Raw genomic sequence first — 12,812 nt, 5'->3', positions numbered from 1 at the left:
GTATTTCTTATATCACTTTATGTTGTCACTGCCTCAATATCACTGCGTAAAATGAAAGTTAGGGTGATGAAAGGGCGCCACGCAGCGGCAAGATGTAGTATCGTCTATATAGTACTGTTCCCCTTGACTCTCCTCTGCTCAATTGGACACGAATCCGGCAAAGAGGCGTTGATTGTCTCCGCATCTATCAAACGCGCGAGGTAACAGGGACCTGGCAATGATCTCACTGGAGCTCAATTTCAATGTTTTGACAAGGGATCTGTCACATTATCTGGAAAACCAAGTAAAAGTTGGGCTTTTCGGTTCTGGAGTAGGATTGTCACTGGTGCTCGGCTTCAGCGCAGCGTATGCCTGCTACTACTTGATCTCTGTAGCAAAGGTAGGGTGGCAGTGAGACGTCTTTTCGGCCACTGAGACAATCTACCATCCACTAAGACAAACCTAACCTAATCATTTCATTAAAACAAAATACATGAAAAGTAGACATTGTATTTAAAAACGAATGCCATACCGCTGCGATGATTTGCTGCATTCACCGGTATTCGAGAAGACCCCACTGACAGGAAATATAGCCTACTGTCCTTGGTGGTGCTGAATTGCTCTTAATCTTAATTAACAACGCTGTAACTGCTACTTTTGTTCACGAAACCAGTAATTAGCACATCGATAACATGTGTCGTTTTTATTTTTTATTCTGTAAGATTATGTGATTTCTGTTTATTGGCAGCCCCCATAGGCTTTAGAATGGGCAGGCTAAATCTTAGTTTAGTCTGTGGGCTGTCTTTTAATGATGTTAATAATGTTAAGCGTTTTTAGTCAAACTGTAAATAGAACAGAAATTATGTAATAGTTTTGTTTTAGACTAAGTAAGTACTTAAGGTTTCCCCCAAATGCTGCCTACCTGCAGTCTAAAGCTGGAGAGTGAGGAACATCTGCTCTGACTAGTACTTTTAGGTAGGCCTAAGTTGTTTTCTCTGACTATATATTCTGAAGTAACAATGGACACTATCTTCTGTCTGTTTCATAGAAGCCAAAGCTCGTTGCTGGTGGAGAAAAGTTCTACAGGTTCCTGAAGGAGCAATGCCCTGTAGTATCAGAGACATACTACCCCACCTTCTGGTGCTGGGAGAGCCGGGTTCAGACGCTGCTAAGACCTTTTGTCACAGCAAAACCTGGGGTCATCTATCGGAAGTAAGGCATCTCGCTATTTTTTTTAAGTTCATGACAAGTGTGTTATAGTAGTTAAAAGTGGTAAAACAGCTATTGTTATACCATAGTGACTGCTAGTGTGGTGTTTGCAGTAATAGTGATTATAGCAAGTGTATTACAATGTATCACTTTTTTTCAATCGATTTTAAAGTCACTGAGTGGAATGAGAATGGAAATACACACACAGCTGTGTCGCTGCGCTTTGACCGTCATCTCACCGTCATCGTCATCACACCTCCACACTCCAAGAACACCAGGCCATAGGTTAATAAGCTTTAAATAGCAAACATGTGCAATATAACCTCATACGCGAGATAAAAGTGCACGTGCCACTGCATCTCTGTGTTATGTCACCTGCCAGCGTATCCTGTCTCTGATAATGCAACAATAGACCCAAGCCTGTGCTTTGTTTTATGGAGCAAGTGAGGTCAAGGCACTGAGTTACGGATGCTTTAATCACCCTCAAGCACAATATTTCTGGTTGTTTGATACTGCAGCTCACAGCCAGGGCTTAGCTGAGAGATGAAAGGAGCCCTTTGTGTGAAGATGTAGGATCAGGCTTTCTGTATTGCTACAGAACATTCCTGTGAAGATTACTGTGTGCATTGTCAAACGTTAATGAATGCATCTGGGAGAATTAAATATGCTAGTTTATCCCCCTCCTGATGAAGTCAGCAGGAAGTTGATATGGGCGTGTTGTCACAGGCTCAGCAGTTTACCGTGTCATCTCAGGTGTCCAGACCGTGCAATAATGCAAGATTTAAATTAGTTATATAAGTGATTATTTACTGAGGCCACCACACTGCAATTGAACACTCTTGATCCTTAACACCTTCACACTCATCTACACACTTTTTTGCCCTGGTGCCCTGGACAGATTACTGATGTTGCTGCTCATACAGAGGGTTTTTAGTGACCTATTTATCAAGGTGTTGATGAGTGATCATATAATGTATGTCATGACTGTGCATGAGTCAGCTGTTGGACGCCTCCCTTGTTGCCTGTCTGCACACACGCACTAAAACACACACACCAGGCATCACACCATCGGAGTGTTCAATGCGCCCAAAACGTGACGTCGGCTGAGCGTGGCAGAAGGCTGCCTGAGCTCTGCAAGCTCACCACCTCGCTTGTGAAATTGAGACTCGTGAGTGATGGCTGCACCTTGCTGTGCAGGGACTGTGAGTTCAGAGAGTGTGTGTGTGTGTGTGTGTGTGTGTGTGTGTGTGTGTGTGTGTCAGAAACACGTGAGCTGTGTTCTGATCTGGCTCGCCCTGTAGAAATTGGGGACTTAACATTTCTATTAAAAGGTCCCGTTCTCACTGAGAGAGCAGGGCAGTGGCAGGGTCGCGAGCGGCTGCGCAGCCTGACCCCAGCTGCATATTTAATGGAGCCTCTGAAATTTCATGCCGCTCTGTCAGCTTTAGCCAAACTCCCATGGAGAGCCCAGGGCTGCATTCGGACACGGTATTAGTCCCGTGGGGCAGAGGGAGAGACTGGCCGGGGGGGGGGTGGGGGGGGGAATAACCCGGCCTGCTAGGCAACGCGCAACTGGGATTTGGACTCCGGCTGCATTTCCTTGAACATAATAGAACAGGTGTGGACGGGAGGACACGTACTGTATATTCTTCTAGCTTTGAGAACGTTACTGATTTTCTTTGAGCCTGAGAAAAAAAAGTAGTGTTCACAATCGCAAACTTCTGTTGTTTTCAATCGATGTTTCCCATACAAATGTATGTGTGCATATACACCTACACATGTCCTGTTCACGTGGAAAGAGTTCATGACTGTATATCTATGCATTTGAGGTTGCACCTGTGATCCTATCTAAAAACATTTGCATTGCCTGAAGTGTTAGCTACAGTGGCTGTCTCTGTGCGGGTGTGCAACAGGGCGTCGCGAGGCTGCGTCCGGCTTTAACTGTGTGTGTGTGTCCCGGGTGTCTGCAGTGAGCTCCTTAAAGCACCAGATGGAGGACAGATCTCTTTGGATTGGGTCGACAACGACGAGAGCGCCTCCTACCAGGACACGTCCACTCGGCCCACCGTCCTGCTGCTCCCGGGGCTGACCGGCACCAGCCGAGAGTCCTACATCCTGCACATGGTCCAGCAGAGCTGCGATCTGGGCTATAGGTGGGTGTCTCGGACACAGTCCCCCTCCCCAGAACAATGATGTCATCATTCCTCTTTTTGAGTAGTCAATGTCATTTAAAAGTACAATTTTCATCTTTTCGCAATGCATGTGCTCCTGTTGTTTTTTTTTTTTTTCAAATAATTTCATGTAGTTTATTTATGAAATCTTTTAAATATATGCGCCTAAAGGTGAGTTCATGCACGCATATTACACAGGGAGATTTTCCTAATCCAGTAAAAGAATTTGTAATCTGACGGTGGTATTTTTTTTACTGAGTAGAGATGTCTGCACATATGTTCTGTATTCATCGTCGCAGGCAGCACTGTGCTGGTGGGGGGTGGGAGGGCTGTGTCATAGTCTGGCTCACAGTCAGGTGCACTTCAGGAAGAGCGGAGCAGCTTTTATGGCCGGACCAAAGAGCTGAGTCTGGCACAAAGCAGCAGGGGCTGCAGAGAGAAGCACTTTTCCTCTCTCAGGACGAGAGCGGAGCTCATTCTTCTTCCGACGGCGTCTAGAGCAGCGATGCAAAAGACGGGCCAGATAGCCCGCAGAAAGAGAGGCAACCTCAGCATCTTCTCTTTTCCACTCTCTGAGCTTAATGAGTTACAGCTTACGCTTAAGCTTTGCAGCTTACTAAGAGAAGCCGCCCTACACTGCAGTGAGAGCAGACCACTCTCTGTGCTCCGGCCCTCAGATAAGGCAGAGAAAGGGGGACTGCAACTCTTTGATAAGCAATAAGTCACGTGGTATCACAGCACTAAATCTCACGTTTTCAGCTGACAAAACAACAACACTAAAATATGTATGAATTGATCCCTATTATGCATATGTATGATTGTCTTTCACTTATTTTGTCATCACTCATTCTCTGTCATTACAACAGACCACTTTGAGAATTACTGAAACATATACAGAACATATGAGAGGCCAATGAATTAAAAATCTATTTCTTCTCCTACATTGTTTCCTAAAATAGCCCTGATCATTATTGGTCTCACTAGCTGTCTGTTGTTATCAGTAGGCTAGAATATGCCATGTGAGACATGTTTATCCCATTTACATTGTTTTTGTGTCATGTTTCAGATGTGTGGTGTTCAATAACAGAGGAGTGTCTGGAGAGAAGCTCTTGGTAAGGCCATAATGTTGTGGGTAAATATGAGTGTGTTTACAGCAGGGGTCTGTCTATATTACTGACAAAGAGGGTCTGACCTCAAAACATCCATAATATATCAGGTGTTTTCAAGCATTAGGCATTTTCAGGTTTGTAGACAACATGCAATATGATTCATGTGAATGTTATGTTCAGAAAATGTATTATTTGTTATATTTAGACTAGAGTTGTGGTCTTAGGGAAGACTGAAACTGCAAGTTCCAACTAAAGATAGCGTGTAGAAATATTGCAGGTTGACTTCACCTTATGCATGGCAGTTTCTCTTTGCCTGTGCTGTAAATGTTTTTGACAAGTTGATGGGATCCACATATAGTCATGTGTTGGAATTAACAGCAATACACATTATATACATTATACATTATACATTGCCCCCGTGGGTGGTAAGTAGGAGAGAGACGATGATGCAAAATGCATTCTTGGGCAGGCAGAGGATAGGCATCGATATTTAGACCAAGTGTAGCTGAACATCTGCAGCATGTCCAGTTGCTGGTGTGCACACAGTAATAAACTATTGATTTCCTCTATGCTGCATGGTTCTTTACCGGAGCTGCTTTTAAAGCTAAATGCATTCGCTAAAAGCACTACGCAGTGCAGTGCTTGCATTAAACAGTCCCCCCGCAGACATATTTTGCATTCTCATTTTTTTTTTTCTCCCTTTTCGCCTAGATCTGCAACGCATTTGACCTTTTTCTAATATGATGGTGTTTGATGTAGATTAAATGTTCTTGAAGCAGTGGTTACGCATTTAAAATGAGAACAGCAGGGAGGTTTAAGCTCCTAGTTTGTACAGCAAAGCTTGCACAGTAGGCCTGTTCATGAACTGAAACCCCCACCCCAACCCAGGAATGAATAATGGTCCACATTAAGACAACTTACACTGGACAATGACACTGTTGAGTATGTGGCCACAGCCAAAGGCAGTGTCCTGCTAGAACCGTTCAGACTTATAGCCCAGACTCAGTACAAATGATCCGCCCGGCATAATTGCTGTGGGTGCAGTTATGGTGTAGTATCACTTTAAAAAGCTGAGCACAGCCAAACAGCTTGTTCTAAATGCCCTTGAGTAGGTGTAAATAACTATTTGAAAAATGCAATACATAAAACTACTTTGAAAATACTTCTTATTTGTAAAAGTTATTTTGTATCAGTGTAATTTATTTGTAAACACAAAAGCTTTTCTTCTCCTCAGCAGAGCCCTTTCAAGCGCCGTTCAACACAAGTTAACATTCACAAGCTGTTCTAGCGGCTCTGTCTGTGACCAGTCACTGTGAATGTGCCCTATTGTTAATATAGGGCAGTGGACTGCTAGCCTCATTCCAGAAATCTGGACATGATTTTTGGACACCGGCTGAAATGCTGCCCGCGCTAAATCGCGATTGGCACATCTTTTCAGCAAGACTTCCCAATGTAGGTTAAATTTGATTCAGCGTTCCAAAGCCTATGGTTGGGTCACCAAAAATTGTATTTGTCCTCTCATGCAGACCGTTAATTCAGCTCTGGAAAGCCTCAGAAGGAAGGTGGCTGAGGAGCCGGATGCCTAATGACCTGGTTGCTAATACGGACATTCATTCAACAGAATAGGGCCGCAGCTTTTTTAAACTGTTGCATCAGGACTGCTTGTCCTTAGATTACTTTTGAACTCTTGCCAGAATTTAGTCAAGCTCCAGATACTTCAGCCATAATCACAAGTTCAGTGGGCCTGTGTGTCTCTAAAACTAGGCCAGTTACTTTGGACGTGGCGCATTGTGTTTAAACAGAGGTTAATCTTTCCTAAAGTTGGGGCTGAAATGGGTATGCATGTTAACAATGTTGTTTGGGTTTGCCCTCTGAGATCTGGGACATGCTGTGCTCTCCTCATACAGACAGTAAGCCCACAGACATTCCTGGGCTGAGGCGAATGCCTGTACGACATCTGTCTGTAAATACTGTATGAGAGGCATCTTGGTCTCTATGTAACAATAGGACAAGTGAGTTAACAATTAAGGAAGGATGAATTATATGTTGTCTTAAATCCTTTTCCCCAATGTAACGTTTAACAGCAGCTGATATGATTACACATTGGACTTTTATTTTAGCGGCAATATTCCATAGCCAGGCCCAGGATCCATAAAAAATGGATATTTTAGTTTTACTAAAACTAATAGTGTCTTTATGATGTGCCTGGCAGGTATAAAATCCAGAGTCTGTTAAGCAATAGCATGTGCTTGAGTTTCACATTGAGGTACATGAGATACTGCAGAAGCAAATAGGATTTCTGCCCTTGATCTTAACTTTTTGGTGACCAAAGACTTGCTGCAAATGTTAAATAATTAATTAATTTGGGGAAACTGGACATGAATTTGAACGAGTTACAAGTAGTTCATGTTCTAACTGGGCATCTGAGCTTAACTGGGCCTCTTGATGGGGCTTTCTGATACTCTTATCTCAACTTTTCACACTTTTTCACACTGCACATGTGTTTTTTAGTCATGTGACTACTACTATTTTTGCTCTTGGTATTTTCATAATGCTTTAAAGGATTAAAGGATTTGAATGATTTGGTTCCATTTCCTCTCATGATGTGTACAAACTAGTTTATCCACTGCAGCATACATCACAACAAGGGGGGTACCTGTATTGCAGCTGTTCATCAGATTGATAAACATGCTGTATATCGAACGAGTAAGATATGCCCACTAATAGAATATTGAATGACCAACTCCAATTACAATAGAGCCCCCGTTTTGGAGGCCAGTGGTATTGGTTGAGATTTCAGACAAATGCAAAGGTGATGAGGTGTGTATGGAGAACTCTTAGTACATATACGATACTGTATGCATGTGCTCTTGTCTTTCCTCAGACCCCACGGACATACTGTGCAGCCAACACAGAGGACTTGGAGATGGTCATTGACCACCTCCACAGACTCAATGAGAATGCCCCCATCATGGCTGCAGGAGTGTCTATGGGAGGGTACGTGGCACCATACCTGCACTTTGTTCTCTGGGAGATGGACTGGCAAGAAGTTATGATCTGCATGGCTACAGCACAGAGGCTTCTCACACATCTGCCTAGTGTACTAGTGTAATCTGTCCAGTCCATACTGCAGTGAAGTGGCCAGTCAGGCAGTAGAACCCAACATCTCAAGAGTCTGCAAAGGACAGACATTTTTGTGATGTAATTTAAAAAGTGATTAAAAAACTAAAGTGATTGTCATTACTGGGAGAGCAGCTTCTGCAGGCTCAACAATGTGCTCAGCATGCTTAAGCAACTATTCTGCAATACTCAAAACTGCTGGCTTTAAGAAATCGCTCATCATTAACTTAGCTCTCTTCTTTTGGATTTGCTCTTTGCATAGGATGATGTTGGCCAATTACTTGGGCCGCAAGGGACGAGAGACATGTTTGAAGGGGGTCGTGGTCTTCTCAGCTGGTTGGGACGTGTTTGAGTGCAGCGCTTCGCTAGAAAAACCCCTCGACCGATTCCTCTTCAACTCCTACCTCACCAGTTGCTTACAGGCTTCTGTTGATCGGTTAGTATTTGTGTGTGTGTGTGTGTGTGTGTGTGTGTGTGTGTGTGTGCGTGTGTGTGTGCGTGTGCGTGCGTGCGTGTGTGTGTGTGTGTGTGTGTGTGTGTGTGTGTGTGTGTGTGTGTACTTGCGCTTTTATGTTCACCCGGGCAGGGTCACTCCCAATAAGCCTTGGCTAAGCATGCATTCTGGCCAAGCTCACAGTGACATCATTGGCCTAGAGCCAGGGTCTGATCTCTGGTCAGCCTGACCTCTCCTCTGCATGACGTGTCTGCCAACAAGATCTGAGTGATATGCTGATGTGTTTGTGTCTCTCGTTGTGTTTATTTTACAGTCACCGGCCCGTTTTTGAGAAGCTTTATGATGTTGACCATGTGATGAGGGTAAGGACTGCCTCTGTTCCCTACTTAATCATTCATACTGTAGGTCTTTATGGCACCTTGAGAGCGGTTGTGAGAGCGATAAAAAGCTAACAGCTAATCAGGAGCCATCACATGTTAGCCATCTCATTCATTCACGCAAGGGGAGACTTTGCTTATCAATGGTTAGTGTGGACACTTTTATCTTTATGGTTATGGTTATCGTTATAGTTATCGTTCTTGGTGTGAATGCCCCTTTACTCTACAGTACTTAGTTGACATCATAAGCCAGCTGGACTTCCAGTTAATGAAAATGTATTCTGAAAAAATATATTACTTTCAGGTATTCATCTTGAGCAGCCAAATTAAATTAAATTGAATTCAATTACATTTTTAAGACCGACTGTTGAAACCCACACATAAAAGATAATAATAATTTTTATTCGAAAGTTTTTGGACACTCCTGAGTTAGTCACTGCATTCCTCAGGATATTACAGTGCATCCACACAGTCAGTACGGAGAGAGGGAAAAGCTACAAAAATAGATGATTTCATAACGTTTCTCTGTGAAGTGTGTGCCCATATCTGGAGAGACCGTGGAATGCCAGGCCTTGTGATGAGCACTAGAACATGGTGGGGCTGTCTCTTGGAGGAATATGTGCTGCGTTTACAATAACAATTTTTAAACACAGACGTGCTCACTCTCTCTGGGAACTGTGCTTCATAGGCTAGCAGGAACTAGGGCACGAGGCTCTTCACAGCATTTAGAGTGCTGACATGCCGATCATCAGCTTAAGCAATAATCCTGTTTTTATAAATACCACGTTTTACATGTAGCAGCAGAAAACCTCCAGTGAACTCTGTGACCCTTTAAAGTTCTGTTTTTTAAAATAAATCATGTATATTTGTATTAACATGCTCTTGGGCTCTGTTCACACAACTAAATGACCCCCCCCCCCCCCTCCCCAAACCAATCTTATTCCACTCACAGGCCAAGACTATACGTGAGTTTGATGAACGTTTCACTTCGGTCATGTTCGGCTACCCAACCAATGATGATTATTACAGAGATGCCAGTCCCATCCATAGGCTGAAGTCAGTGCAGGTGCCAATGCTGTGTCTGAACGCAGCTGATGATGTCTTCTCCCCAAACCATGGTGAGGCACCACACTGGCTCCTCATGTACACACTGTTGACTTCATCTCATTGCTAGGCCTTAAAGGGATATTCGGAAATACGCTCATTTTCCACCTCCCCTCGAGCAAAACAATCGATATTTACCTTGTTCCCGTTCATCCAGCCATTCTGTGAGTCTGGCGATACAACTTTTAGCTTCAGCCTAGCATAGATCACTGAATCGGATTAGACCATTAGCTTCTCGCCTGCTAGCTTCATGTTTAAAAGTGACTAAGATTTCTGATAATTTTCCCATTTAAAACGTGTCTCCTCTCAAGTTAGAAAGTGCAATAAGACCAACTGAAAATGAAACCTGGCGTTTTTCTAGGCTGATTTGACATGGAACTACACTCTCATCTGGCGTAATAATCAAGGCAACTTGCAAACGTACCATAGGCGCAGTGATATCGTACGCAGCATCTGAAAATAGTCCCCATAGACATCAAGCAGTAGTAGTGCCAGTAGCTGCAAGTTGCCTTGATTATTACGCCAGCTAATGGTCTAATCCGATTCAATGATCTATGCTAGGCTGAAGCTAAAAGTTGTATCGCCAGACTCACAGAATGGCTGGATGAACGGGAACAAGGTTAATATCGATTGTTTTGCTCGAGGGAAGGTGGAAAATGAGCGTATTTCCACAAATGGCGGAATATCCCTTTAAGAAACATTCAAATGATTGACTGTCCCATGGTGTATGTTGGTAGTAAAATAATGAGTTGCAGTTTTATGGCCTCACACTTGAAGGATGTAGAATATTGAAATGAATAATTTGTGAGAAGAAAAAATATATTATTATATAGTTATATAAATACTATATTCGTTTCTTAAAGTTCTTAAGTTATTAATACTCTCCTCTCCTCTGTTCTCCTCTTCAGCCATTCCAGTGGAGGCGGTAAAGCAGAACCCCAACCTGGCCCTGCTGATCACCTGTCACGGGGGCCACATCGGCTTCCTGGAGGGCCTGTGGCCCCGCCAGAGCACTTACATGGATCGTGTGTTCAGGCAGTTCGCCAAGGCTGTCGTCGAACATGATGGCAACCTGAGTGACCTCCAACCCTGACCTGGGAACAGATAACCCCACCCCCCTTTCCCACCCATTCCCTTCTGCCATGTGCAAAAAAAATGTACATTTCCAAAACAGAGCATTTCTAAGGGCACATTCTGTTTTAAAACAGTTCATGCTGTTTGGTCTTTGCTGTTGTTTTTTTTACTTTATGTGAAATGTTTTTCTTTTGTTCACTTGTGCACTTCAACTCTGGTTCATTCATGTGATTCATGTCCATACGTTCATTCATTCATCTGTTGAAAGTCCGTTTCGATTTCTTTCTTTTTCTTTCTCTGGTTTCCGTTCTGCCGCCTTGGTGTTCCCATTTATGCCTTTAATCGCTATGGAGGAGATGTGAGATCTCAAAAGAGGTATGAACCAACTGTTTGATGATCTCAGAACCAGCTGAATTTGCAGTTACATCAGACTGAACTAAATTGGACAGGAACCTTTAGACACGAGGGAAAGGACCAGGACCTAGATAGAGAAATCCAGAGACAACCAGAGAGGAATCGTCCTGTGGATTGACTATTTTAGAAGCGCACACAAAGCCGCCCTCAGCCTTTGGGTGGTTCAAACTATCTCTGTCTGTCATCTTATGTCTGTGTAGTAGCTTTTGTAGCCCTCAGGGAGTTGATTTATAAACACACGTACATAGGTCCATGTGTTCTTTTTTTTTCTAAAAAAAAAAAGTTTTATCTAACAGACCACTATTATTTATGTTTCTTGCATGCACTTTCCCCCACTCGCTGAAGCTGTGTGCACATTGCGTAGCTTTTGAGTGTACAGTATGTCTTGAATATAATTAAGTACTGACAAGGAATGTGAAATTGCACTATATTTAGTTATGGCCCCCATACCTAAAACTTTCCAAGCAGACCTTGACCTTGTAGCTGTAAAGTCCCTATAAATTCACAGATAAATATGACATTGGTAGATACTTATCTCCTTGCTGACAGGTCAGCAAAGCCTTAAAGTTAATGCCAGCTTGGCGACTGCTCTCCTATTGTTTGGATATACAGCTGGATTTGGTTGAAGTCCCAGTAACGGATGCTACTATCCCAGCTAGACAGATCTAAACTCGGACAGTAAAGGAAACAAGCTGTGTATTAGTGAGGTCTTTGCTTTGTCATGCATATGTGGCTGTCAAAATTTGCGTTCTCATGACTTTTCCCACGTGGAAGATGTATATTACCTCATCTTGCTTCTTAGATATTGGATAATTGAGTAGCATGAGCCATCACCGCCCAGACTGTCTTGAATCGTATTACTAATGTTACATATCTAAGAGCCTGTAGCACAAAGGTCATCACTTTCCATCAAAAATATCTGTCCTTTTATAGATCCATAAAAGGATGTTCTGTTCAATATGTGCAGCAATAAGATTTTAATATGAGATCTACTGTATATGGAGCCTGGGTATACGTACGTCCACGTGTGCATATGTATGCCCATGTCTTAAATAAATGAAGTCTATAAGGCGCTCAGTGTTCTAGCCGTTTGTCTGTGGAAAGTGCTGCAATTGTTTTGAGGGGATTTTTGCACCTGTGAAAGCATGAGTGGCTTTGATGAACCTCTCATCCCACCCACTAAGGGGTTTACAAACCAGGACAAGTTTGTCGAGGCGTCCAACAGCACGTCCACCCCAGCGGGAGGAACCGGGCGGAAAAAAAAGAAAGGCTTGAGCCTCTGGCCAGCTGTGAGCTGCGGAGAGACGCACGCTGACCTCCCGAGCGCCGCGTCGCCCAGGGCTTTACGCAAAGGCCACCGGCACCGGAATTAAGGCCGTTGGGGAGAGAGCTGATCCCCGCGGAAGTGCAGGGAGGACAGCCCATGCTAATGGTCTCCTGTCCATGTGCTGCAGTGCCACCGCTTTGCCTCACATCTGCCACATCAACAGCGCACGTGCAGGCGTGAGTGTGTGTGTGTGTGTGTGTGTGTGTCTGTCTGTCTGTCTGTTTGTGTGTGTGTGTGTAAGCTATGTGTGCTTTTTTCTCCCCCCATCAATCTCATCTGTACGGCATGCTCAGGGACCAGATTGGCCATGTCCCCATGTCCTGGTGTCCCAGCGCACTCCTCTTAAATATAATCTCATCAGAGAGCTCTCAGACAGATGGTTGCGTGCTCCCATTAATGTTCATGGTAGGGGACGGGCAGAGGAGAGCAAACTGATTTTAGTAAGTGGTGGTTGGAGCGCTCGTGGGCAAGGTG

General features: G+C 43.8%; 1 protein-coding gene across 1 annotated transcript; it reads left to right on the top strand.

Annotated features, from left to right (window-relative positions):
- The first annotated feature begins 153 nt into the window (after window positions 1–153).
- Window positions 154–12,103, top strand: abhd3 (abhydrolase domain containing 3, phospholipase). Its single transcript, XM_062529937.1, has 9 exons — window positions 154–379; window positions 1,028–1,191; window positions 3,159–3,341; window positions 4,426–4,471; window positions 7,353–7,465; window positions 7,851–8,024; window positions 8,356–8,404; window positions 9,372–9,537; window positions 10,432–12,103. Exons 1-9 carry the CDS (start codon window positions 218–220, stop codon window positions 10,614–10,616), a joined length of 1,242 nt encoding a protein of 413 aa, XP_062385921.1. The 5' UTR covers window positions 154–217; the 3' UTR covers window positions 10,617–12,103.
- The last annotated feature ends 709 nt before the right edge of the window (window positions 12,104–12,812 follow it).

The sequence above is a fragment of the Sardina pilchardus genome, chromosome 2 (genome assembly GCF_963854185.1).
Source record: "Sardina pilchardus chromosome 2, fSarPil1.1, whole genome shotgun sequence".
NCBI classification, from domain to species: domain Eukaryota; kingdom Metazoa; phylum Chordata; class Actinopteri; order Clupeiformes; family Clupeidae; genus Sardina; species Sardina pilchardus.
Note: the sequence above shows the minus strand (reverse complement) of the source record. Positions and strands in the feature narration are given on the sequence as shown.

Coding starts and splice junctions, on each gene's coding strand:
- abhd3 (XM_062529937.1), top strand. CDS start 218: ATGATCTCACTGGAGCTCAATTTCAATGTTTTGACAAGGGATCTGTCA. Junction 380..1,027: donor ACTTGATCTCTGTAGCAAAG/GTAGGGTGGCAG, acceptor TCTGTTTCATAG/AAGCCAAAGCTCGTTGCTGG. Junction 4,472..7,352: donor TGTCTGGAGAGAAGCTCTTG/GTAAGGCCATAA, acceptor GTCTTTCCTCAG/ACCCCACGGACATACTGTGC.